Source organism: Macrosteles quadrilineatus, unplaced genomic scaffold (assembly GCF_028750875.1).
Source record: "Macrosteles quadrilineatus isolate MER2022 unplaced genomic scaffold, UCM_ALF_1.0 Scaffold_8__2_contigs__length_117827958, whole genome shotgun sequence".
Lineage (NCBI taxonomy): Eukaryota > Metazoa > Arthropoda > Insecta > Hemiptera > Cicadellidae > Macrosteles > Macrosteles quadrilineatus.
The window spans coordinates 96,759,832-96,774,148 of NW_026542601.1; the positions used below are offsets into that span (position 1 = coordinate 96,759,832).

At 34.8% G+C, this 14,317-nt stretch overlaps 1 protein-coding gene across 3 annotated transcripts in view; it reads left to right on the top strand.

Moving 5' to 3' along the window:
• LOC129001462 (uncharacterized) overlaps positions 1-12,319 on the top strand; it is a 36,036-nt gene extending 23,717 nt beyond the window's left edge. For all 3 annotated transcript variants that reach the window (XM_054428756.1, XM_054428757.1, XM_054428759.1), the window contains exons 16-25: positions 116-254; positions 1,031-1,328; positions 1,830-1,939; positions 2,839-2,907; positions 5,230-5,384; positions 6,079-6,237; positions 6,846-7,008; positions 9,615-9,725; positions 9,841-10,031; positions 11,339-12,319. In XM_054428756.1, the coding sequence (XP_054284731.1) occupies positions 116-254; positions 1,031-1,328; positions 1,830-1,939; positions 2,839-2,907; positions 5,230-5,384; positions 6,079-6,237; positions 6,846-7,008; positions 9,615-9,725; positions 9,841-10,031; positions 11,339-11,479 (1,536 nt within the window). In that variant the 3' untranslated portion in view covers positions 11,480-12,319. The remainder of the gene's footprint in view (positions 1-115; positions 255-1,030; positions 1,329-1,829; positions 1,940-2,838; positions 2,908-5,229; positions 5,385-6,078; positions 6,238-6,845; positions 7,009-9,614; positions 9,726-9,840; positions 10,032-11,338) is intronic.
• Positions 12,320-14,317: the final 1,998 nt, after the last annotated feature.

A 14,317-nucleotide genomic window follows, 5' to 3' on the forward strand; every position in this document is an offset into this window, starting at 1 on the left:
TTCAAGCAAATGCTTTTTGATGTTGAGAGCCGCTTGTCTCTGCAAACAACTAAGGCGAGGAATTAGTAGCAACAAGTCCTGGTCTAGTATTTGTCACCTATATATGACTTTGTAGGTGACCCACGAGGAAGTTCTGTTCCATTTTGGAGGGAGAGAGAAGCAGACAGTGACAGTGATGGTGGATCCAGGTCAGATAGTCAGACAACCTGTGCTGTGTGAGATCCCTCCCATCTTTGCCCATCTTGAACCTGCAGGTAAATGGAGACTGAATAATATCATAATCTTAAGTCATGTTTTGTTTTTCTATATTTTCCATTTATTATTTCAATTCGAATAGCTTTATTAATTTTTATGTACATTGTACAATAAATAATCACACGGATTAAAACAGCACAACATAAGGAACTATTATAAAAACAATAAATACATACTGTATTATAAATCTAGTAAGATAATGTCAACTATCCCAACGACTGAGGGAGCTAAAAAATTCTTCAAAGTATTAATTACTAAATTTATTAAAAACTCTTTCTAATTTTTTTTAAATTTGTTTGGATACATTTCTTTTTTAATATTATCATACTAATATTATAAATGTGAAAGTTTGTGTGTTTGCTCCATTAAAATGCTATTTATTTTTTCCCCTATACTGGCTATGTTAAACGAGATATGTGAATGGACATGATCATGTCCAGAATATATATTTTTTAAGTTTTCAAATCACAGTAAAAAGCTTCATGTGGTCAAATGTGTCTTTCGATCTCAAGCGAGTTAAGATGTTCCTAGTATTATTTTCTATCAAAGGTATGCAGATATTTAGAATTCTTTTGTACTTTAAGTGTTGAATAGATACTGAGCTCAGAATATGGGATTCAACATAGCTAACACTATTTCTCGGTTCATCAGTTTAATTGCCCTTAGAAAGTGGTCTGAATCCGTAGTTATAAAGTTATGTTCTTCTTTAACTTTTCTTTTAACAAATGAAATGGTTCCTGTGACACATTTACAATAATCTTGATGTGTTTTCCAGATACCATCATTCCTGTAGAGGGTACAGTAGAGTTTCTTCTGGCCACTACTGACTTGTACCAGCTGAACCCTGTGGCACCTGTGACTTTGGTTGCGACTCTCAGGCCCTACTTCTTCGGTGCTCCAGCCACCCTGGCCGTACCCTCGGACTTGCCTCTGTACAACAACAGTGATCAGCCAGTGGTGCTCAGAACTTCTTCTGCGTTTGGTTACACTGTGCAACCTTCCTCTTTTACCGTCCCGTCCAACCAGACTTTTGTTGTGCATGTTGACACGGCAGAAACGAGAAACCCACTCAGGTAAATCAATTTGGTTAAATATTTTTACAGTTTATTTTGATTTACAATATTTTATGTTCATAGTGTACAAGGGACTCTTATCTCGCTCAGACACCTCAGGACCTTTAGTCAGACTTAAAGATCCGACCTCCTTCAAAATACGATTGAAAAACGTATGTTTTAATTTGAAAACCTTAATTTATATGGAAACTTGACCATACAGTACTATAGTTTGACTGATAAAATTTCATCTTTCCTTTGGAACAGTGCGAGAATTAGGTGATTTTACTTGTTTATTTACTGGTTGAAGGTTTTGAGTATTACTTCAAATCAAATCAAATTTTTTCTCTAATACGTCTCCAACGGGATCAAATGAAACTGACAAAAATTATTCTGTTTTGGATGTTTGACGTTTACAAGCAAGTATTTGAGTAAATAAACTCATATAAAACCAAGTGTATTTAGTTTCTAAAACCCTTGATCTATAGTTTTGTTATATTTTACATTAGTTTGTTTTATCAGATGTGGAGAACTAACTCTACACACTGTCTTTCCTCCGGACATGCAGTCTCACTTTACCATCAAGCTACAAGAAGACCGACGCACCTCTCACTCATCAAATAACAGTCTGGGTAAGTATGACCATTTTTAATATTATATTAAATAAATTTTGGCATTTACAGAATAGGGCAGATTAACATGCTTATTTTATGGATGTTGCCGCGATCGTGAAAGATTACAAATCCCTACGATGGAAAGATATGATCACCGATCGCAAAGAAAAAAAAACATAACGGGATTCTCCAAAGGGTTTTTAATGTACTAGTAGGTATTACTAAATAACTTTTACTTATTTTGATCGGCAAGTTTTGTCGGGGAAATTTGGAATTTAGAACGTGGAAAACCTGGAACTGTCCTGAATTTTATTTTGATGGAAAGGTGGATGGTTTTTGTACCCTGATACAAATGTTCAACTGATACTTAAATTTTGCAAAACCCAATCACAATACATTATATATATATATATTTATACAGCCAGCTGTAAGTAATGTGGATAGAATGGAATCTCTATTCCTCAAAACTTTTAGAATTGCTTAACGCTTTACTTGGTAAATATTTTGAAATTCTAGTCATATATTTAGGCCTACACAGTAAATGTTTAATGTATGTGTTCAGTTAAATGTTATGACATTATTTTAATACCTCTAAAGCTTAAATCAGCTTACTAATTTTGGTGAAGTGTGAACAGAGAGGCGAATGAATGAAAGAGGCAGCACTAGCTAGTACTCATTAACTTCTGCCTTTTAAATTGCTACCTGTCTCATTCAAAAACTAATTCAAGGCTAATGCCTTACATCCATTAATAGTGTGTAAAATCAATGTTAATACCTTTATGTTAAACATTCAAAAATGTAAAATTATGTGGTTAAGTTAATTTTACAATGTGAATTTGATTGTTTGGTACATGATATGTAGGCCTACAACTTTCACATGGACTCAAAATAGAGTTTAACCTAGTGTGATGTTTCAGCCACTCCCCACAGCTCGAGAGCCGCTTCTCCAACATCCCCTGGCAGCAGCAGCAGCCTTGCTACGCCAGGTTAGTATCAGTAGTATTATTAATTAGTATATAAGTTTTTTCCAAGGGATAAAGCTCAGTTTAGTAAAATCCAGCGGCAGTGTACCTCAGGTAAGCTAAATTAACTGTATCCATAAATGAACGCCTAATCAATTACTTGGCTTCCATTAAAAATATGACAACACTGGTATTTCATCTTAGTTTAGGACTCCTTCCAAAAGCCACTTGTTGATCAATGTTTGTCAAAGCTCGTAACTATTCTAATCCTTAGTTTAACTTTATTTAAAATTAATTAATTATTAAGTAAATATTTACTTTTTGTCTAGTGTAAACACGAAACCTAGTTTACGAAAGCGCTTGTGAATAAAACATGTTATTATATAGGGTGTCCCACGAAGGGGTTTAAACGTTTGATTTTATATTACGCGCCCATTCATGCACCGAACTTTTTGAAACTTTACACAGTTTACAAAGTAGGTTCTAAAAATATTCTAGAAAAATTTCAACTCCCTAACCTTAGTAGAAACAAAATGGTGGCATATTGAAAAACGTTACTTTAAAAACATTAAAAAAGGTATTTTTGGTTTATAAAATTTTTTATTGTTACTTTACAGGGCAATATGACTTTTAACACGTTCACTGCGGGCGTATCCGATCGGATACGGGCCGAGCGCTGTTCAGGTGCTGCCGTAACCGATCGGATACGCTCGGCAATACCTTTCGTATATCATCGTTTTTGCTCTAGCGTCGATCGAAGGCAGACCTATTCCATGTTAGCGTGTAGTGGGTGACTTGCTTTTTGTTGTGTTGTAGGTTGGTAGTAAAATTTCCCCATAAAATCCCCGTCTGGCAAACTTAAAATTTAAAAATCAACTAGTTGTCCCGTCTTTCTCCCTCCAATTGGCAATACGATGGGACCGACTACGTTCCAAGCAGTGCTGCTATCTGTGAGTGTTTAGCGAAATACGTCGACTCTTGTTATAAAACAGGACATCACCGCTTGCTATTTGCTATTCGTCATACCGAAATATGAGAGCCAATCACCCGGCAATCGGGTTTGTTCGACGCTGCGGGCTGCGCCACACTTGGGCTACGCCTGCCATTTGATGGCCCGCAGCGAACGTGTTAAATAAAAAAAACTACAACATAGCCTAATAGAAAACTAAAAATAAATCAAATAAATAATAATAATAAATAAATAACTAATAGTAAATCATGAAAGTAGTTTTTATAGAAAGCACATTGGTAAATTTGTCAATATGCCACCATTTTGTTTCTACTAAGGTCCTAACCTTAGTAGAAACAAAATGGCGGCAAAAAAAGGCAAAATGGAGGCAAAATGGCCTCTATGGCGGCCCTAGAGTTGAAATTTTTCCAGAATATTTTTAAAACCTACTTTGTAAACTGTGTAAAGTTTAAAAAAGTTCGGTGCATTAATGGGCACGTAATATAAAATCAAACGTTTAAACACCTTCGTGGGACACCCTGTATATTGGCCTTGTTGAACATTTAGTTATACATTTCATTAGGCCTGGCGCACACGGTCGATTTTTCGATCGGCCGATTAAAAAATCTGTCAAAAATAAATCGCCCTTGATTTATGTCTAGGCGCACACGTGGCGATTTTTAAGTTGAGAAATGGATTTTTTTAGTTTAAACTATCCTAAAATGGACTTTATTGAATTAACCTGTGTTTGTGCTCTTCTAATTAGATCAAAGAAAAAAATAAGAAAATCGACAGTTTTATAAACTATACACTTTACGTGATGACAGTAAAAAGTTCTTTAATTACTATAGAATGTCTGTTGAAAGTTTCAGTTTTTATTATAACAGCTGTGGCCTTTTTTAGCAAAGAAAACAACACAACTCACACTGAAGTTCACTTACTCCTGTGGAGAACAACAAGCGACTGGCCGATTTTTTAGTCGACCGTGTGCGTGGACTGATAACAATCTGTACGTTACAGATTTTCGGGCGACAATCGCCTTGCCTACGAATCTGTGGCAAAACCCAGATTTTAAAATCGGCGCAATTCTCGATCGCCTGTGTGCGCGCTTCCATTCAAATACATGATGCACAGATCGGCCGATGAAATAGTCGCCTCAAAATAATCGCTCGTGTGCGCCTAGCTTTACTAATCCTTAAGGTTGCAAACTCCGGGGTCACAATAGAGAAATAAACAACACTTTTTGTTGTGTTTATTTAAAAGGGTAAGTTAAACAATAAAAATGTAATAACTTGCACATTTTGTTTATTAAGGTTCATGCGTTGTTTTTTTCTTAATTTTTTAAAATGTTTTTCCAATAAAAAGCTGTTGAACAAAATGTCTGTTTTGCTTGACAGTTGGTGAGCTGAAGGTAGCTTGTAGCCACAAACAGCTGGTGTGGGGAGGTTGTCATTTACATCAAAAAGTGTTCAAAACATTTTGCATCAAGAACATGGGCCGTCACCGTGAGAAGCTGCGACTGACTGTCATGGACAATGCCAAGTGTTTTAAGGTGGGGACAGTAGTTGTTGTATTACCTTCTGATATTTTAATAGAATATGTAACAACAAATCATAAAATTGACTCATTAGGGCAATACAGTGGCATGAGTTTGAAGCAAGGCTAAGAGTAGAAAATACCGTCCCGAAATGGACCATTTTTTGAATATCAGTTAATAATAATTTTAACTACGATCACTATTTTTTTGACTCACCAGTCACCACAATTTGTTTGCCTATATTTTTAATGCAGAAAGATAAAAAATATGTTTGGTCAACATTTTTGGTGACTTTTCACGTTCATGGTGGTTTCTGACTGCACTTTAAACTGATTTTAAAGTAAGAGATTATAAATTGTTTTTTTTTTTGTACCATTTACTTCAATGCTTCAATAACTGTTACCCGCCATAAGTTGGGTTTCATAGAATTATGTGGATTTGTGCCCTTAGTATATTCAGATTGTAAAACCTTTATTTGAAACCTTAAAAAAAGTTGTAGGATTGATTGTGACTATAAGTATTAACGGCCAACCAACATTGAAGTGGTTACGAACAATAATTTATTTTTTGTCTAGTATAAAGAAATAATAGCTTTGTTGCTCTTTGACCTTGTTCAACATCTTTGACAGTTTGATTTATTTTGATCTCCGTGTATTCATGATCCTTGTGTAGTTTATCATGTGAGTGTTAACAATGTAACATGCTACAGATTGTAAGTGATGAAGAAACCCTGCAGTCGGAGATCAAATTAAGTCTGCAGCCAATGGACAACAGGGAGATCAAGTTGGCAGTGTTGGCTACAGTACAAGGTCCACTGTGGGGACATCTCACTATCAGTAGAATCTGCAGAGCTGTGGACAAGAATGTGGTGCGTTCTCATCTCTTGTTATGTGACCTGACTGAGAAATGGTGTTAGACTCTTTTTGGGCACATGTTCCTTTAAGTTCTAAATCTAAACCAACTCGAACGGGGATCCCACTCGTCTGTGAGGACCATGAACGAGTTGTGAATTTTGTCAGGGAAAGTAATTGGATTGAATTGTAATTTTACAGTTAGTCCTTGCAACTCTTGATCTTTTCAACTGTTGATTCTACTTGTTACGTGGTATTGAAAAACCTTTGATTCTGGATACTTCATAACTTTGAATTCCAGATTCTCTCTTGATTGCAGCCTTGTCGTGGTAACATCATAATAATCTCATACATGAGTAGGTTGACATTGTGGTCATCTCCCACAGTGACATAAAGATCATCTGTGAGATGATGAGAGATCAGTGCAATACTCCATTATTCTTTAAGGTTCATGACAACACACTGTGGATATAACCTCCCAACCGATGATAGGTTTGTACACTGGTTCTCAACATTTTCAACGAACAAGGAGCCAATGTTTCGGTCAAATTTAGCATAATTTGTTAGATTAAATCAAATATAAAACCAGGAAACTGACTGTAAATGTCCTTTGTACTTGTTGCAGCTCCCCCTGTATGCTTTTGGGGGAAAGCCGACAGTGAACATATCTCAAGGGGTGTTTGAGGTTGATTCTCGTCAGTATCTCTTTCTTGATGAAAAGTCACTAGAAAGCTCAATTGCCTTGTCAAACAGTGGCGATAGCTCTGCTTTCTTCAGAATCACTGAAGGTTTGTGTACTCTGCTACTCTCATTACAAAAGAATGATTACTTAATACAATTTTGTTTTAAGCAATCAATGAATTTGTAATCACAGATTGAAATACTGCCTTTATCATCCTTCAGCTGAAGACAGTTTATATGTTAGTTCCGCCCAGTTTATGTAGAGGGTGAGACTTTGCATGCATGTTGTCAGTTAGACTACTTATAACCTCATAATTTTTGTAAACAAATCAAGATTAGGCAAGCTATGGGAATTTACATAAAAAATATTACGGAAAGTAAATAAAGATACGTCTTATAACACTTAAAACATATATTTACGCTTATACTGTTACTCACAAGACGGTAAATATACAAAAGATGGTAAGTGGTGATCGATTTCAAATTTCAATTGGATACTCCAATCATTATCAGACCCAATAGGCGAATGACAAGAATCTTGAATGGCGTCCCTACTTATACCCTATTGGCTACCGGAAACACTGGCCAATACATTTTTATAAGTACTACTGGAATCAAAATTTACTTGTTCATTAATCAACTTATTTCTATTTTTACATTTTTCCTTATAAATGTACAATTCTTCCCAAGCATTCATCACACATCCCTTCTTACAATTCTTCAAAATACATGGACTATCCTCCATTTTTCCTATTAAGTGTCCATTTTGTAACAGGTGTTGTGTGACATTTGATCTTTCCGGTTTGTTATTTCTCCATGCAGATATGTGGTTTTTGAAGCGGTTGACGAAGTTCACAGTCTGTCCAATGTAGAAGCTATCACAATCGTTACAATTGATTTTATAGATGCCCGATGCGTCGAATCTGTTACAATCTTCTATTTTTGGATGCAGTGTTTTACTCATGGTGTTCTGAGTCCTGTAGGCTATCGAAACTCTGTATTTATTGAATCTGTTAGCAGTCCTTTGTGTTGTAGTCCCCGTACCGGAAAGATCAAATGTCGCACAACACCTGTTACAAAATGAACACTTAATAGGAAAAATGGAGGATAATCTATGTATTTTGAAGAATTGTAAGAAGGGATATGTGATGAATGTTTGTGAAGAATTGTATATTTATAAGGAAAAATGTAAAAATAGAAATAAGTTGATTAATGAACAAGTAAATTTTGATTCCAGTTGTACTTAAAAAAATGTATTGGCCGGTGTTTCCGGTAGCCAATAGGGTATAAGTAGGGACGCCATTCAAGATTCTTGTCATTCGCCTATTGGGTCTGATGATGATTGGAGTGTCCAATCGAAATCGATCACCACTTACCATCTTTTGTACATTTACCGTCTTGTGAGTAACAGTATAAGCGTAAATATATGTTTTAGGTGTTATAAGACGTATCTTTATTTACTTTCCATAAATTTAATAAAACGTACAATGCTGATCAAGAAGTTATTTATACAAATATTTTGCAAATTTTTTAAAATTTTAAGAATTTTGTAACAAAGTTTTGGTTCAACTTCAAGGGCATAAATAAGCAATAATGTATGCAATCAATAATTTACTAATACCTTCACCTATTGAACTAATATATTATTATCAATTGCATGCACCCCACCTTTTTTGTTTTAAATCTTATAAGTATTTATACTCTCCACATATTTCTAAATTATTTTCTACTTTTTAGTGCGTTTAAAAACGTTTTGTTTAAAAAAAGTTTTTTATTTATACACTATTTTTTACTTTTTAGTTTTTAATGTGTGTGGATCTATTTCAAGCATCTATATCAGATTAAGTCAGAGGCATGTGGGAAATCTAAGGTTTATTTGAGTTTCTTTTCATATAGGCCTAATTATGTATTAGATTTAATGTATGGCCTACCTACTAACTATAAATATATCAATCTATTTAATTTATTGTTTACTTTATAGAATACTAAATAAATAACAATTAACATTATTAACAAACAACTTTAAATCTGCAATCAGATTTTTTATCTTTATTTTGAACTGTTTGTTTGTATAAAGAATCTCTTGGGAGCATAACCTGTTCCTCTTAACCTCTGCTCTTCAAACTGTCAAATTTAAGTATTTACAGTTGACTTAAATTAATTGATATATTTACATTCTTTCAAAATGTAAACATGAAAAATTTGGAAGCCCATGGTGCATAGCCCAAGGGAAATATGAAAATTAAATGATATAATATTACATTGTCTTCCATTTGTGAGCTATGTTTCAAGTTTCAAGTCTCTAGCTCATCGGGAAGTTAGTATAAAATTGATTGCAAAATTTGTACTGGACAAGAAAGCGAGCTAATAAAAACGTTTAAAAATGGTACAAGTTTTAGATCTCTAAGTCGTGTGATGTTTGAGTTGCGTAATTTTTATAAAAGTTGTAATCCTGTCAAAAATGGCATTTTTTATTTTTTATCCCTTGAAACTCAAAAACCAAAAGAGATCAAAATAAAATTTTATATTTATGCTAAAGATGCTGGGTAAAATAATACCTGACAAAAATTTCAGCCAAATCTGAAAGGTCAATGTCCAATTCATATGGTGAAATTGGTTGTTTTGGCATGGAATGATCCATAGTTTTGAACACTGAACAGTGTTTGATTTTTTTATCTAGGTCTAATTTTAATTTGCTCATCATATGTTGCAGCCACCTTTAAATCCTCAGCTGGTCTGTCCATCTGTCCCCAGGAGGGTGTGTTACAAGCTGGCCAGACGGCTACCATCCGTGTTGGCCTTCTAGTCACTGCTCAGCGGCTAGGTAAACTATTATATTATTAATACAGTACTCAACTTCTGCTGTAATCAATATTTATAGGTTCATAAGTTTTGCTGTCGTCCTTGCTTTGCCCAGTGTAACCTACTTGTTTTTCTAGAGTACCTACTGAGACAGACCACAAGATCAGTGAGTGTGGCACAGCTGAGTATCCACCTGGGAGATGAGAGTACCAGACAGAGACTGCTGCGTACCAGAGGTCTCTATGGCGTGTTGTCTACTAGAGTCTCCCAACTGTCTTGTATCCCCTCTAAGCCCATCCCAGACCTGGACAAACTTGATGTGTCTGCGGTGAGTTCATTCATCACTAGGCTACTATATAGAAAGCTTTGATAACTACATGTATGCCTTGATTTGTAAACAGCACACCTTAGGAATTTTACGCATAGTGTATTTTTTAACATTTACTATTTATTTGCATACATAAATAAAGTTTTAAAACATGACATACACAAAACACATCTGAGGTAGCAGGGAAATTCAGGTGTGTGTGTTTGGAATGTTAGGCAAATTTGGTAATACCCTAGGAAGGGTTTGATTTGATTGGGACCGGGAAAAATCTGTGAGCTGTACGTGATTTGAATTTTTGATAATATTCTGAAAAAAAGGCCTGAAATCGGCGATTTTTCTTGTTTTGCATCATCGAAAATAGCGATTGCACAGCAGGAACTATCACGATGAACCCTGGGAATATTACTGAATGTTGTCACAATGAAATCATCATGAATTTCGCTGTGATTGAATGATATGATCACGGTGTGCCACGATCGTAAGAAACCACAACAAGTGTTGTCATGATCGCAAGAAATTATCACAGATATGCCAGGATTTTGAGAGACACTCACGACGTTTCTGCAATTCTAATGTTTCCGCAATCGCAAGTAATGATTTTGGTCGGTTTAAATTTTAAGGATTAGGATATCAGATTTTAAATCCCTGACTTTTCCTAATATCTGTGATTACCATAACCGAAACCAAAGACCAAGATAAAGTCGGAATTACTATTTCTATATGAAAGCAAACATTAAATAACACTAGCATTGTACAAGTTAAAATGTGTATATTTTTTGTTATTGTATAGTTATCGGTCAGTTTAATTCTTATGCTAACTTTATGTTACCATTTAAATTACCGTACGTTTTTTTTAGATTTTTGGTGCCAGTATTCAATTAAAGGGATAAGTTATAAGTGGCAGGTTTTGCAAATTTTGAACTCTCAACCAGGAAAACCTGAATTAATTGACCTTGAATTTATTTTGATGGGACACAGGATACCCTTTGGGAGGTTCAGTTGGTAATACCTTGGCTTAGGGTAGTTTTGACCGCAAGGCACAGATGGTATTTATTACGTTTGTGAAGGGACATTTTGACTTTTGTGAGGGTAAAGTTGCATACCTAATAATTTTTAACTTACTTTGCTAATTCTATTTCAGCCCCTATTATACAAAATATTATATAAATATCTTTAAAAAATGTATGTATAAACATTCAAAAAAAACTTTTTGGATTATTACAGTAAAAGTGCATTGACCTGTATTTGTATCTTTGCTATTGTGTTCTATCCTAGACCTAGTTCTTAATCTTTCTACCTTGTTCCAGACTGGTGCTGAGGATTTGTGGGAAGAGGACACCAATGAATGGGCAGTTGGGGTCCTAATAAACAGGAAGGCATTAGAAGCATTGCGTCTGGACACGTCAGTGGACTTTGTGGATTTGTCCACAACCATGTCCAAGCACTGAAGTTGTTCACACCTACTTACTTACTGATGGGGCGTCACAAATCTCAGTTGATTTTTTGCCTCTTAGATTAGCCGCCTCCACTCTTCTCTATCCTCCGCCATCCGGATTTCTCTTCTGCATTAAATCACATCATTTTTGTCTTCATACCATCTTAGTTAATGCCTACCCAACAGACGTCTTCGTGTAGGTACGGCCTCACAAACCTCCTTCAGTCTTGTGCCATCCTGTCTCCGAAGTACATGACCTAGCCTAATTCTTTTGGCTTCTATAATCGATATTACGTCACGCTCTTTATATATGGCACGCAGCTCTCTATTTTTCCTTATGCGCCAAACTCCTTCTTCATAAATTGGGCCGAATATTTTACTAAGTACCTTATTTTCAAACACCGTCAAACGTCCTTTATTTCTTTTGGAGAGGACCCATGTTTCACTTCCATACAGTAACATTGGCTGTATAACGGGTCTTGTATATTCTTAATTTTGAGCATCTTGGTAAAAGTTTGGATGACAAAAGTTTTGTACAGGCCCCAAGGCTCTTATTGGCATTTGCTAGTTTACTTTGTATCTCCAGATCTTCCGAATTTGAACTATTGACGGTAACTCCTAAATATTTAAAGATCTCCAGTCAATTAATTGAATAGTTGGCAATGTTGAAACTTACATCTCTATTGTTAGCGTATCGGCCAAAATGTTCACACCTAATAGTTTTTTTTTTACAAGTTTAAGAAATGACTGAATATTTTGCACGTTAGTGTTACTGTTAGTTTTTTAAAATGTATATAAAATGTTATTTAATTCTATTTCATAATACCTTTTCCCTAAGTAAGTTTTAAAAGTTGTTGACCAATAAATAGTTCAACATTATTTGTTTTTTTTTATATGATAACTTACCCTCTTCGCTTATAAATCTCAAAATAACGCGGCCTATTTAATATTAGGTGGTTATATTATCATCACATATTTTTATACATAATAAATAAACTTATTTTTTATTTTTCAGTTTATAATTTTACAAATAAAAATATAGTTTGAATAAAAATGGATCCTCAGTGATTCTTCTAATAATCATATACTGCTTCGCCATCTAAAAAATGTGTAATATTAATAGCTTAATAGTTGACTACTGTTTCTAATGTTTTTATTCAGATACTAGCTGTGTGCCCGTTCTACACACGGGGATCTTATAGTGGTCAGTTGAAACCTTCCTATATAAAGAACAGCAGTTGGTTTGCATATTTTCAGACGTGCTGGCCAAACTATTATATATATAAACAAATACAGTATCTGACAGTTTCAAGTAAAAAACATGTGTAATAGATCTATGAGGGGTATACTTTCATATCTGATGGCACAAACAACCAAATGAGTAATATTGATTATTTGTTTGTTTAATTCGATATATTGTTTGGTTAGTTAGGTTAGGTTAACCTGACCTAACTAACCAAACGATATATAGTTAAAATGCTATAGCTCAACTTCGCCATTAAACATTCAGGTTGAAAATTTCACTATCAAAGGTGCTCTTGTCCTGTCCGTACGGAACACTGAGTATTATGCGCTACCAACTTATGAATAATTGTTAAGGCCTATGAACCCACGAGATGGGCAATTGGTCTAGGCTGTATGGTCCAGCAAGCAGCACGTAGCATTGAGAACTGAGAAGACACATTGGAAAAGTGATTTGAGCATAATCCGTAAACCTCTGTTCTGTTACAATCCCCCACTGCAGTTGTCACTTAACACTTTACACAACCACCATTGAAGTGCCGTCAATGAGTTGAAACGTTTTATGTAAGCTATTGATAATGCTTAAGTAAAAAATGTAAGTTTCCCAGCCATATACAACACTGATTCAAGGTCTTATTCCTGGAAACAAACGGTCAAATGAAAACAAAACAAACAATGTTTTTGTGGTTCAAGATTAAATCGAAATAAAATCCACAAAATACTTATTAAAAATCAAATATTATAATTAATTTAGATAAAAAAACATTTAATTGGTTGTCAGACAATTTAAATAAGATCATTTGTCATAATCATTCTAAAATTGGCTATAAAGAGTCTATTAGTAGTAATTATAATCTTCAAAATAAGATCTGGGGTAACATTCTAAAAGCAAACACTTATCAATGGTTACATGGAAATTGTTTCCATAGGAACAAATTAATTTTTACATTAGAATTGTTGAAACATAAGTGAGAGACAGTATTTTAAAACAATAGATTTGTTTGATAAATTTAATGATTCAAACAGGAAATGAGTTACAAGTCACAAGATGTTATAGCAATTGACAATGAAGAATGGAAGAATTAGCAATAGAAACAGCTTTAAGTAAGAAACACCTCAGAAATGTGAATCACAAATGAAAATGATGAGATAGCCTAGGCTTCATAAAATCAAGATCAGTTTGCCGTCAAGCAACCAAAGGGATTACCAATAGCAGAGGCAGAGAGTATACAAACACTCTAGGGACATTGATAAATGGAGGGGCATCGGAGTATTTTTGATTGGAGTAAGACGCTAAACCAACCTTCAAGATGAACAGAAATGATTTGTGACAGAAGAGAACAAACATGAAGATATGCAGGGCTGCAGATTATGAAGAAAGAAGTAGCAAAACGAGATTAAGAAATGTATCTAAGATAAGTATTTTAGGTAACTAGTATTATTGTATTTAGGGTTAGAACTCTTTGTATTCATACCGAGTGAGGTGGCATCATGCAATCTCACATTCGGGAGATCTGACTATCAGACCGACCATTCCGAGGAAAGTTTGTACGGTTTCTTTCCTCACTTAGGCAAATGCCGGAATGGTTCCCTCAAGGGCCGTACCTCG